Source organism: Grammomys surdaster, unplaced genomic scaffold (assembly GCF_004785775.1).
Source record: "Grammomys surdaster isolate TR1022 unplaced genomic scaffold, NIH_TR_1.0 145, whole genome shotgun sequence".
Taxonomy (NCBI): Eukaryota; Metazoa; Chordata; class Mammalia; order Rodentia; family Muridae; genus Grammomys; species Grammomys surdaster.
Window position 1 is genome coordinate 467501 of NW_021604603.1, and position 13214 is coordinate 480714.

Below are 13214 nucleotides of genomic sequence, written 5' to 3' on the forward strand. Positions count from 1 at the left end.
TTCATTCTCATAGGTAAACCACAGTTTATTCATAAATGTCAGTCAGTACAATATGCACTATAGCACACCACAAGGCGCACAGCATAGGCCTGGAAGCCGCTTTACAATAAGTTAGAGGAGCTGTCTATTGCTCCTATGATATCTGGGGTCTCTCAACAGCCACATATTGCTATGAATACCACAGAAGCCAACTCAGCTATTGCAGGTGGGATCAGAGTGCAGAGACCTCAGCCAGGAGCTGAGATCTACTCAAGCCCCAATTTTTTTCTATAAGGCTCCAGCCCAGAAAAGAGAATTCCTTCCACATCAGTGAGTTCCCAGAAAAGACCCTCATTCTAGAGAATTATGGAGGCTTTCCACATCTGTCTCCTCTTCAAACTAATCTGTTGACCACAAAACAAACAAACAACAAAACCAAAATAAAACAACAACACTTTAAAAAAAAACCCTCACAGTCTGTTATCTCTAGATAATCAGACAAGGCATTTAGTGTCAAGCTGCAGAAATTTCCTGATGATTCCTGTCAATCCAGGCTAAAAATATGTTCAGCTCTCCTAGAGACTTAAGGGCAGCAGATGAGACCTCCAGCTAAAACAGAAATAAATAAGTAAATTAATTGATGAATTGATTTCTAATTAAAAATGTAAAATAGCATCATGAGGTCTGACACACCGAAGTTTGGATATTACAGTTCCCATATTCTGAGCCCTGTGAGGTTTCCTTTCTCTTTATCAAACTTCTCACATAGCATGCAAAATCAAAAGTTGTTTTACTCATAGCTTAGCACCACTCCCACCCCACCAACCAAACAGTTAAAATCATTTTAGCTCCTTAGGCACAAACTTTTAAACCCTGCCTCCCTTTCTCTTTTTTCTCCTTCTTTTCACAGGAAATATTAGCTTTGCCAGCCAGGTCTTTTTAATCTTCTATTCACATCAATTCAACTTAATCACTCTTGTTTCTCAGGAAGTCTGATTCTCTCCAGTGAATAAGGAGAACATGTTGCCCCTTATAGACCTATGTAGACAGACTAGTTTGTATCTGTACGGATGTGGCCCACATCAATAATAAATTTGATGACCTATTGCTTAGGCAGAATGGAGGTAGGACATCCTGTAGGTCGTAAGGATTCTGGGATAGTGCCAGAAACAGGGGGTTCGCCCAGGAAGATGTGGCGAAACAGATGCATGGTGCCTGAGCACAGGTAACCAGTCACACGGCAAAATGTAGATTTAAGTTATGATCTAGTCAGATAAGGCCTATCTATATGGCCAAGGTATTTGTAAATATGAGTTTGAGTCTTAGTTCTGGGAGCATGGAGCAGCAAAGAAGAACCATCTGATTCAACAGATCTATCAAAGCACTGAAACCCCCAAAGGATGTCTACCCAAACATCACACAGCACGTAAAAGAAGCCGACCTAGAATGCAATTCGTGATTTGTTCCATCCCCTTCCATACTAAAAGGATGTGGTAGGGGTGAATGGCACATCCTTTGAAGCCACTTTCATGGGACCAAGTCCTGTGTATACCAAGTGCTCAACTCATGTAACCTCCTAGTGCCTCCATTTTCTGGTTTATTTAATGCAGTTTATACTCAGAGCCTTGCTGTGAAGAGTCAACGTGACAACACTTTCCTGGGCTTGGAATGATATCTGGCTCACAGTATGAAACACTTGGATCTTCACTTAATAAAGCCTGTCCCCAAAGATCCACAGCTCCAAAACAGTCTTAACTCCTTTGTTCTTCAAAGCACCAACATCATTTGGAGAGTGTTGAGCAGGAGGAACTTAGGCCTCAAGGCAGAACTACTGACCAGACTCTGAACTTCAGTCAGATTTGCTGATGACACACTCAACAGCTGTTGCTGCATCAGCACCCCTCCCTATGAGAACTACTGAGCACACCAGTATGCAGGATGCTGAGGGCCAGCGCCCGACCATAAGGACCATAAGGACATATGTGTCATGGTTCATGTGTAGCAGCTCCAGATTCACTGGGGATCATTGTGCCTTCTGTATGACCATATCTTATGCAGACCAGGCCTGATATGAAGGTATAAGAAAACAGTAGAGGGAGGATGGAGAAGAAGACCAGAGAATTGCCCAGTGGATACAACACTTCACAGGCGTCAACAGGTGGAAAGAATACGTAATTTTACGTGGAGAGAAGGCTGAAATATTGGCATCCTCTCAACCCCCATCTCAGTTTTCCAGCTTCCCTATACTCTCCCCAGACCTCACCTGATTGTAGTTGTCATGGATGATTCTGGTTGCATTGGTGGCTTCCTGACTGCAGTGACATTGTCTGTGTACCTGCTGGGACACAATGGGGACAGCACTGATTAGAGGACACTTACACTACCTCCTCTCCCTACATGTTCTTCCTTAGGATGAGTGCAAAAGCCTAAGAGAGAGCATTTAACCTTCTGCTCACATGTCTACAGTCAACCAGGTGATTGGCATCGGAAGGGCAAGTAGCAGGTCTTCCTTGTTACAATTCTGAATGTGAAATGCCACAGGGTTAGCTAATGGATTAAATATACTCATTTGACTCTACTGTTGTAGTTTTTAAAGCAGGTCAGGGGCCATTACTCTTTCTAACAATTTTTGAATCTGAGACACAAAAAGTGAAGACATCTTCTGCCTCAAAGAAAGCACACCACACAGGAACTCAGCAGCAGCCCTGGGTCTGGAACCTAAGGTTTCTCTTAGCCTAAGTTTTTTGTTGGTTACTTTTGCTTTTTTAATCTCTGTTTGATTTTAACAAGTGACCAATGAGCTTACAGGTGACCCACAGTGATAGGCCTTACCATATGACTTCCCAGAACGTCTTAGTGTGGAAATTCCAAAGGATCAGAAACAGAAAGTCCAGAGGTGTGTTTATGATCAGAATGCAACCCTTGGCATGTCCCTCTCTGGTGGACTAGTGTACACATAAGAGATGTTCTGACATCAGTTGGTCACTCCACAAGGAGACCCTTCTGATGAGGTGTCAGCAGGCAGGAAGCCCCTGGGACTGGCAAGACCATTGCAAAGTCTCAAAGGACAGGAAATGGATGGCAGGGCAAGAAATGTCCTGACTCTGCAAGGCCTGGGCTCCTTCTGGACAGATGGGAACAGAAGCTTGGGAGCCCAATGCCCTGACTCACACATTGCTCCAGAGTTTTCTGCATGTAGAGGAAAGAGTTGGCAATACTGCTGATTCTCCTCACGACCTCAAGGCTTGTCTCTTGATGGTCCTTGAACACCCTGTCTCTGTAGAATGTCAGCAGGTTGTTGGTCATGCAGCACACATCTAGAGGCTACAAACATAAATTAAAGTTTGCCCTTGGAGGCCCTCTGCTCTCAATATTTTAGAAACCAAGTACAAATTAAAAGGACTAAATGTTCTTTTCTAAAATTCAGAGTATTCTTTCACAGGTCCCATAGCCAAGCTACTCCCGCCAGGAGATATATTTACAAAGCAAATAGAGCCTGGAATCCTACCACAGACAAGGTTTGCTCCACAGCATCCCCAGCACATTATCAGGAAACTCTTAAATCCCTCCAAGAATCAGGTACCTCCTTTATGAGATGGTTTGTATCCCATAAGCCAAGGTTGTCAACTCTGTAATCTTCAACAACATCCTTGGCTCCTGGACATCAGGTATCATACCAGGCATCATCAATATATTCATCTTACCCACTGAGCCCTGGACCACACTACTGAGCTTTCTTGCAGTTTGTCCCCTTAAATTGGGGACGGGGTGAGGTTTGCAGGACTAGAGAGTGACAGGCACATCTGGGAAGGTCAAAGGTCTCTAATGGAAAACAGAAGCCTCAGAGACAAGACTCCAGATGCTCAAAGCACAGCCCAGAGAAGCAGGGCAGCTTCCTTCTAGCAATTGGCTCTCTGCAGGCCTAAGTAAGATTTACTCCTCTGCCTCTAGCCCCAAGAGCAGCTTTTCCTAGACAGTAGTAGTAGGCTGGTCAGAATGCTGGATCTTTTCTTCAGCTGTTCTCTCTCACTGGGCCGCTTAGCCAGAGAAAAAATTCACACACCTCTGTGTTATTAAAGACTGAGGTATTAGGAAAAAAAAACATACAGAAGGAAAGAAGGAAGGAGGGAGGGACAGAAGGAGAGAGGGAGAGAAGGAAAGAAAAAAAGGGAAGAAGGAAGGAAGGAAGGAAGGAAGGAAGGAAGGAAGGAAGGAAGGAAGGAAGGAAGGAGGTTTAGCAGTCAACAAACTTGTGACCAAAACTGAGAACCTGAGTCCCATCCTCAGAATCCGTATGAAGGAAGGAAAAAAATCAAAAGTAACACACACACACACACACACACCCATGCATCCACACAAATAAATTTTTAAAAGAAAAAGGGAGAGAGAAAAGAGGGGGAAGGGGGACATGATAAAGATCCAAATTCACTCACTCCTTTCCTCTCTCCACATCAGCTCTCCCTTAAGCTTAAGAGGAGGAAGACTCTGGAAACAGACAGCCTGGAAGGGAGCGTGTCCTATTTGGCTGGGTCCTTAACTCATCACCCTCTTCTGTTTCACAGTCCCCACTCCTCACAGATACATGCCTTAGTTTGTCCTGTAAGTAGTCAGCGGCTGCATCAATGTGCATCATTCATCCCAATAGATGCAGAGGTCAAAACAGTTGGGGTTTTTGTTTTGTTTTTTAATTTGCTTTGCTTTTTGAGGCAGAGTCTTGACACCTGTGAACTGGCAGTTGCCAGGAGAAAAGCCTAGGCTGTGATAAAGGTTCTATAAGGCTGCTTGATTAATCAGAACTTTTGTGACTGTGGCAATTGTAGCCTCGAAGATCCAGAGCCGATTCATCCTGGGCTATCTTTAGCCCCTCAGTAGTCATTCACCTCTATGTCTGACCTAGCACCCGTGACTATCAGGAGAAACTTTTAGAATAAACTAAAAGACCACTAGTGTCCCTGAAACTAAGAATGTCATCAGAGAGCACCTGAGGCCCGTAGCAGCTTCTCCACAATGTCCTATAACCTGACTATCTTATGTTTCCACCAATACATTTTAAAAATTCATGCCTTAATGTTTGACTTTCTTTTGTTACTATACAGACTCCATGAAACCGTACTGCTTTGCAGCACTGTTTTTAGCATAACCTGGATCCCAGGCTGTAGTCACTCATATGTGACCCCAGAGTAAATTCTTGCTTATTCCCTTTGAGGTAAAGTTGGGTTTATGCATCAACATACCCCTGGCTGGCTTGGAACTCATAAAATTTAACAAACTGGCTTCAAACTTGTAATGACCCTCCTGCCTCTGCCTCCAAAATGATGAGAGTACAGGTACATCCCACACGCCTGAATGAGAGATGGCTCTAAAAGTACCTGACAGGCTCTTCTTGTAAAGTGGAGATTCAGTGTAGCAAGCTACTGTCTGGCAACATCCTATTTATACTTGTCCTGAAGAGTGGGGCTGGCATCCTACTGGCCTTCCCAATGAGCCACCATTACAAGGCTAATTACCAGGCATTCTATACTAATTCTGTCATGTAACTTTAGCCCCAAAAGCCCCTTCAGCTGCCCTGTTGTCAGAAAGCCGAGGCTCAGCCTAGTTCCAGAAGTGGCAGTCTCTCTCAGCCCCCTACTATTCTGCCTGTCCTTTGCATCCTAATGTTCTTGCTCACTGTCCCTGTCACACCAGCCTGACTTCACTGATATTATACGAATTTCCCCTGTGTCTTAAACCTTTATCTGCTTATCTTCACTCTCCTCAGCTTTTAAATGACTGTTCCGTTGTATTTCATTTCTCCCCATGGGATCTTCCAAGGCAACCACCAAGCCACTGAAACCCTGCCCCACTGAAGTATCTGGTACTTCTGTTACTCTCTGGAGAAGTGTCACTTCTTTGGCCATGCACATGATTTCAAAGTCATTGGAACATTGATGTGCCCAAACTGCTTAGATGATAAAGAAGCCTGGGCCATTAAGAGAGTATTGGGCAGGGATTTGTTTCTTAGCACAAGAAACACAAGCCAATCGGTACCTTAATGTTCCTCAGGTTCTCCAGGGTGGACAAGATGGTGACATTTTTGAAGGTGTCCTTAGTTTGCTGTGGAGAACAGGACAGACATCAATGAGAACCATCTACTTTTTCAGGATCCCTCATAAGGAACAGGCAGGAACTTGCCTTGCACACTAAGATAAAGGTAAGGTAAAGCATACCGACTCCTTTAGACAACCCGTGCTCACCAAGGCTCTCTTGATCTCCTGGAAACTCTTTTCTATGAGGCGCATGTCCACAGAAATCAGACATCTCCTAAGACTGTAGATATGAACTGAGCAGAGCACAAATGTCATCCCCAGGAGCCAGTGAGACGCACACTGTGCCTTCATGTCTTCTGCAAAGATGGAAGTCAGTCATTCACCTCGACTGCAGAGATTGATTTCTAATTCACCAGCAAAACAAGGAAATGAACCCCATTGGCAAGGGAAGTTGATAGGCGGCGGCCCTCCCCAGTCTGCCCCTTCTAAAAGAGTCCGGACATCTTGGGAAATTCAGGAACAGCAGGAGGCAGTACTATCCTACAGAGCAGGCGTGCTGGGCACTGTAGCAAACCTCTGCACAATTACCTTGTTTCAACTGACACCTACCCTCCTGCCAAGGTTCCCATCTATGTCTCAACAGGGAGGGAACTAGGAATTCGGGAAATAAAATGAGTTGCCAGAGCTGATGTGGTTGTCAGCTGACCTCTGTACTCCCCTGTTATGGTCAAGCCTCCCATTTACAAAGCAACTTCTCTCCTGCATGCATAGCTATCTCCCCTGGAGATCACAGCTTCACACCAGACAGAAACCCATTTCTGATCAGGTCCCACCAAACCAGGAAATGTACTTTGTATTTAAAAAGATAGTTAATACTGCAAAAGGTTAGGCTCCTGGGATGAAATTTTCATAGTTTATTTAATTCCTTTATACTCTATTTTCTCTTCTTTCTTTTCTCCATTTCCTTTTGTTAAAAAGAAGGTACGAGAAAGTACACACACACACACACACACACACACCCTGTGGTACTCCTCCACATTCCACAAAAACCTCGTTATCCTGGGCAACACAAGTCAAATGGTAACTCCTGTAGTATGATCCCAGTGAAGCCCCTGATAGCCCAGGCCAGCCTCACCTCTCCTGTGCCTCCTGCCGCAGCAGAGTCCTCTCTCCCTGTGCTCTTTGCCACTTGGAGAGGGCAGCTTACTTATATGTGGTAGATAAGAGGAAATGCTGTCAAGGTTTACTGGGTGGGTCCACCTTCAGGAGATTCCCCCTCCCATTTCTTTAGTATTTCATTTTCTTAATTATTTTCTTTTCTTTCTTTTTCTTTGTGAACCAGCTGATTAATCATTATGAAGAAATGCCTCTTTTTTTTTTTTTCCTCAGTTTTGACACATTGCTTCTGGGAAAAATAAAATCCCATCCCCATGCAAATGAGAATTACTTGCAATTTTGTGTTCGTGGTGAAAACTCCAAGTTAGGTCACTTTCCTAGGAGCTGTGGCAGGCTACCAACTATACTCTGCAGCACAGTCAGGAAAGCCCTGTGTGGATGGTCTGGCTTTGTCCGCAGCCAACTTCCTGAGACTCTGCAGGTCCTCTGGCTCCAGCACCAGCCATCTCTCTGATGCCTCACACAACTCCGGAGGACTTTCCACGAGCCAGGCTCTTACTTGCATGACTTAGCTTAACTCCTTAGGGACAAACCTTTTTCTCTATAGGCAAAAGATTGGTTTTTTTTCTGTTTTGCTTTTTGTTTGTTTGTTGTTTGTTAGGGTTTTTTTGTTTTGTTTTTATTGGTTTGTTTCATGTCATCTCTCCCACTTGATTTGTCCCTCAGAAGTCCTCTTTGTTCTTGATTGGTGCAGAGAAAAATGAGAGTGAGTAGTACACAGTTCCTTAAGAGAAATGAGTGGCAGAGCCTAGAACAGAACTTACGACCCTTATACTGGGGTCAGAGGATCTCTTACACAGGTCATCTTCTTACCTATTACCACTCTCCATCAGGAAGTTTTTCAGGGGTCAGGGTTTTATGTGACAGAAAGATGGGGTATAATTGTGTCCTCTCAGAGAGTCATGCCCTCGGGGACATGATCTCTGCCTGGCTGCCCATGCCACCGTGGATGGCCTCATTCCCGTGCACATATGGGACTGGAAACACTAATTGAACTCAGAAGCTTATTAATAAACAAAAAAATGAAAAAGAGGTGAAGAAGCTGGAAGGGAGATGAGGTGAGACAGGGGCTTTAGGAAGAGCTCGAGGGAGGGGGTGCTGGATGGAGATGACCAAAAGGCATAATAAATAGAAATAGAAACAAATAGAAAGGAATGAACATTTCAAAGAGTGGATAAGAATATTATTTTAACCGGGCAGTGGTGGCACACGCCTTTAATCCCAGCACTTGGGAGGCAGAGGCAGGCAGATTTCTGAGTTCGAGGCCAGCCTGGTCTATAGAGTGAGTTCCAAGACAGCCAAGGCTGTACAGAGAAACCCTGTCTCAAAGAACCAAAAAAAAAAAAAGAATATTATTTTAAAAACTAGTTTCCTCCCCAAAGTAACTCTGAGATGGGGTTTAACCAAAGAGCTCGCTCTCTCTCTCTCTTTCTCTCTCGCTCTCTCTCGCTCTCTCTCTCTCTCTCACACACACACACACTCATACACACACACACACACACCACACACAGGGTAGGTGCAGAACCTACTCCTGTTTTCAAGCTAAGATGACAGAGGAGTAAAAGAAAAGAGAGAATGTCTGGAAGGTATTGGAAGAGAGAGAATCAAGGAGAATCAGAGCCATTGGTGGGGTTCAAGACAAATGAACCCCAGAATCTGGAAGACTGTGCCCAACATCTTGAATTTAACGAAATAATATATGTGGAGAGATCCTGTAAGCTACTGTGGCTCACAATGGTGTCACCCTGGAATTAAGCCCATGCCTTCCCTCTTCTCTGGGTAGCACAAGCTACTAAAAACCTTACTGAAGCCCCATAAAACAGGTAACATGAACTTCGAGGATTTAAATGAACTAATGGGCCTGGCCTGTATCATAGTAAACGGTGTTTACTATTACATAAATAGCAAGTAACAAATGGCATTTATTCTACAGTACGCTGCCAAAGAAAGACAGGGCACCTCCATTAATATTTGGTAAGTGCATCTGCTCCTTCTGGAAAGGGAGACAAGCACAGCTCTGCAGTTAAATCTCCTGGGAAATGGGTGGGAACATCCAGGGAGGTGGGTGCCCTTTTCCCAGCATGGACTCAGCCACCTGGGTCAGAGCCCAGAGCCACATGTGAGAGCATTGCAACATGATCGGGCACAGTCTCACTCCACGTTCACTCAAAGGAGCCAGCTCTCATCTCAGGCCCAGGATGTCACACTGGGGAGCTTCCCGAGGACAGGAAATGTGTGCAGTGTCTCTAATCCACATCTAGCACGCAGTGTCAGAGGGGCTGTGATTACAAGCTGGGCTGACAGGCTGTGCTCCCAGCAGTTGTCAGACTGAAGACGGGCTACTAATCTCCATACTTGGTAGTTCTTCTGAACAAATAGTACCTACTAGTACTCACTACATAGGCTTCATGTGGAGATTAAATAATCAAATGGTAGCCCTCAACACAGAGCCTGATTAATTATTTCTTTTTGAGACAGGGCCTCGGTATGTAGCACAGACTGATCTCAAATTTATGATCCTCCTGCCTCAGGCCCCCAAGTACTGAGGTCACAAGTTTGCATCACTACACCTAGCTTGCTACTAAATCTACAACCACATCTGAAGCCCTAAACTGAGGGGAAGGAGATCGATGAGAAGGGACTCTCTCTGGCCTAAGCTGTACTATCTAACATTTAATATTTAAAAATTAAGCTATAGATCGAGACACAGTGGTGCCCGTTCTGGAACTGCAGTCAAATTGTGAACATGGTCTACAGACACAGAGATTTGTTCAGTCTTAAAATTAGGGCTTCGACCCAGCTGAGCCACCATTGCAAGAGTAGGGTTCAACTTTCCATCTGTATTGCACATGGTGGTGTATGCCTGCAATCCCAGAACTCAGAAGGCAAGTAGGAAAGATTGTTTCATGTACAGGGCCAGCCTGGGTCACAAACTCTGTTCCCTTCCTCCACATCCTCAATTTTTTTTTTCATTTATCAAAAGGGGAAACAGTAAGAATGTAATGAAGACCAAGAAGCTAGACTCAAGGATACTCTCTGTGTGTTTGCTAAGTACTGGAGTCTTTCACGATTTCCAGGCTTCCTTCCCCAGCCTGCATTCACTCTAGCTGCATGAATCATTCATTCATGGTGGTGCCGAGACAAGTTCTTGTCCATGAAAGACAACAATGTGTCCACTCCCTGGGGCAAATCTTAGCACGCCTGTCACTTTCCCTGGGAATGAGACTCCACACAGAGATCTGAGGAAGAACCAACTGTGAAGACCAGGAAACACTAGAAGCTGTAATAAAGAAGAAATCTGTAAAAGAAAAAAAGATTGTCCTTAGTGATGGATGAAAATTCCATATAACATAGACCTTGTAAATAGGTAGCCTTGGCGGATAATACCAACTTAGATAAGGACACGTGAATCATAGGCAGAGTCATAGTGACCTGTCCCTGAACCTTCACCCAGCCAATACTCTGTTCTGAAAGACATATGTACTCCCCCTGAACACCCACACTCCCGTGTCATCCCCGTCCGCACGTCCTGCCTTTTTGTGTTTATAACCCCTGTGTGAATAAGTAAAAATTACGATTTGATCTAAAAAAAAAATTTAAAAAGAAGAAATAAAAAAACTTTAAATAAAAGAAAATTCCATATGAGATGCAAATAAGGATTTACAGAAAAAATGATCAGTTCTCAGGAGACAGAGGTATGTGTATACCTATGAGTTCACAGCCAGGCTATGAGTGAGTACCAAGCCTATAGAGTAAGTCCCTGTCCCAAAAAAAAAAAAAAAAAAAAAAGGGGGGGGGGGGGGACAAAAAAGTATAAAAATGTTTTAGAGGTCTTAAGGATCATAACTATCCTTTGAATTGTAGACAACTTTGAAAATAATTTTTTTAAAGAAAAATTTTGGGAGGCCAGGTGTATTAGGGCCACACCTTTATTCCCAGCAATCTAGAGCCAGAGGGAGGTAGATCTCAGTGAGTTCGAGGCCAGCCTGGTCTACAGGGTGAGTTCCAGGATATCCAGGGTTACATAAATCGACCCTGTCTCAAGCAAAAATTAAACAAGAAAAATATAAAAGATAAATTGGGGAGCTGGAGAGATGGCTTAGTACCCACATGGTATGTAGCCATCTGAAACTTGGGGATCTTGTCCACCTATTCTAGCATCCTTGGGGAACCAGGCATAGACTTACAAACAGGTAAAACACCCATACACATTAAATAAAAATTTTTAAAGGTGATAGTTTTCCAGTTCTTGTAAATTTACCACCCACAACATTTCTCCCAGTTTGGAATTTACGGATGAGTCGAGTAAGATGCTAGAGAGCACACAGTTCAGCCCTCTGCATCACAACAATGAACTGGGAGGTGAGCCAGCCTCTCGTGTGGTACAACGAGCAAGTAGAGGCTGTTCCCAAAGCCTGGTTGAGTGACCTGTCTACCCCCGACCGCTCTTCTCATCAGGTGTAAACGGACACTTAGTCTGTGGGGATCTCAAGTTGGTTCAGTGGGGGAAGTGATGTCACTACCCCAGGCCTAAGCTTGTGCTTAGTCAGGGAGCTGAATACCTTAAGGAAACCTAACATGGGCACACCCATGTCAGTGAGCACAGAATGACAAATCTGCTCACCTACCGCAACCTAGACTTGCTTCCTTCCCTGCTGCTGCTACTGAGTGCCTTGTCTGAGCAAGCTGATCAGGACCTGAGACTCTGTCATCAGCATCAGTGGCTCCAATGCCATGAGACAGCCTCCGTGGAGATGAAGGGAGCCAGGGACAGGGAACAGAAGGAGCCTGCTACACGGTCACAGAGGTCCCTCGTGTTCCAGGCTCAGTGAACAGGCTTACTTCCAGCAGCGAGCAACCTGTCCTCCCTCCACAGGCTGACTTAATAAATTACATATGCATGCTTGGCAGACTTGGTGCTCCCAGACCAAAATAATAAATCAAACCTTGTTAGGTGACAGACTTCTCAAAACATAGCTCCTGACAGAGTGGCCTGTCTACACCCATGCTCCCTTCTCCATCTAGAGTCGGGTGATGTGGAAAGTGCTTAGAGCTATGTGGGTTCTCCCCTCTCATCCCTCCACCCCCACTCATCTCTCCACATCCCACTCCCCATGACTTCCAGACCCATCACAGTCCAGACCTCCTCTCCAGACAAGTACCATATCCTGCTAGCCCCTTTCACCAGCAAGCTCCCTCCTGACTTTCCTGACAGTCAAACACCCATCCAGCTTTCAAACCCAGCCGAATGTCTCCAACCTCACTGCACCCCTTTCCCTCCTTTCTACCCCTGTCCCTTGAGAAGGCTGCTGTCTCTTTCCTATTCCCACTGGATACATGGTATCCAGTTGATTTTGATGTTCAGACCTGCATATCTCAGAGTTCATGTATCTTTGAAGTTCAGAATAAAGCGGTCATCCTGTGTTTTCATTCGATAAATTTGATAGCTTAAGCTGGACCTTGTGTCACAGGGACCAGCACATCCAGGGGTGTAGGCCCCACACCTCCTGAGACATGTTGTGCTGGTAGGGTTCCTTAAAGAAATTAATTCACAAATGGAAGTACAGCCAGGAATGGGGCACACACTCATTCCTGCACTTGGGAGGCAGAAATTTCAGAAGTTCAAAGCCAGTCTGATCTTTAAAAAAGAAAATATAGCATCTGAAACAAAACCAAATATTTATTTTAAAAAGCTAACACATAGTACAAACACACACACAAACACACACACATGCACATGCACACATACATGAACACACACATGAGCACACATAAACACACACATGCACACATACACAAACATACATGCACACACATGTGCACACATGCACACACAAACACATGTACACACATATACACACACATGCACACACACAAACACACATACACACATGTACATATACATGCACACCACACACATACATCCAAATGCACACATGTACATACACACACACACATACATCCAAATGCACACATGCACATACACACACACACACATACATCCAAATGCACACATGCACATACACACACACA

At 44.5% G+C, this 13214-nt stretch overlaps 1 protein-coding gene across 2 annotated transcripts; it reads right to left on the minus strand.

Annotated features, from left to right (window-relative positions):
* Il19 (interleukin 19) lies at positions 1 to 7199 on the minus strand. Of its 2 annotated transcripts, XM_028764778.1 has the most exons (6): positions 7141 to 7199; positions 6213 to 6393; positions 6007 to 6072; positions 3151 to 3303; positions 2243 to 2317; positions 1 to 588 (listed from the first exon to the last, which is right to left on the minus strand). In XM_028764778.1, the coding sequence occupies exons 2-6, from the start codon at positions 6354 to 6356 to the stop codon at positions 493 to 495; spliced, it is 534 nt and encodes a 177-aa protein (XP_028620611.1). In that variant the 5' UTR covers positions 6357 to 6393; positions 7141 to 7199; the 3' UTR covers positions 1 to 492. The 2 variants fall into 2 exon arrangements, with proteins under 2 accessions (XP_028620611.1, XP_028620612.1); XM_028764779.1 differs by lacking the exons at positions 6007 to 6072; positions 6213 to 6393 and having other exon boundaries at positions 7141 to 7193.
* Between the last annotated feature and the right edge of the window lie 6015 nt (positions 7200 to 13214).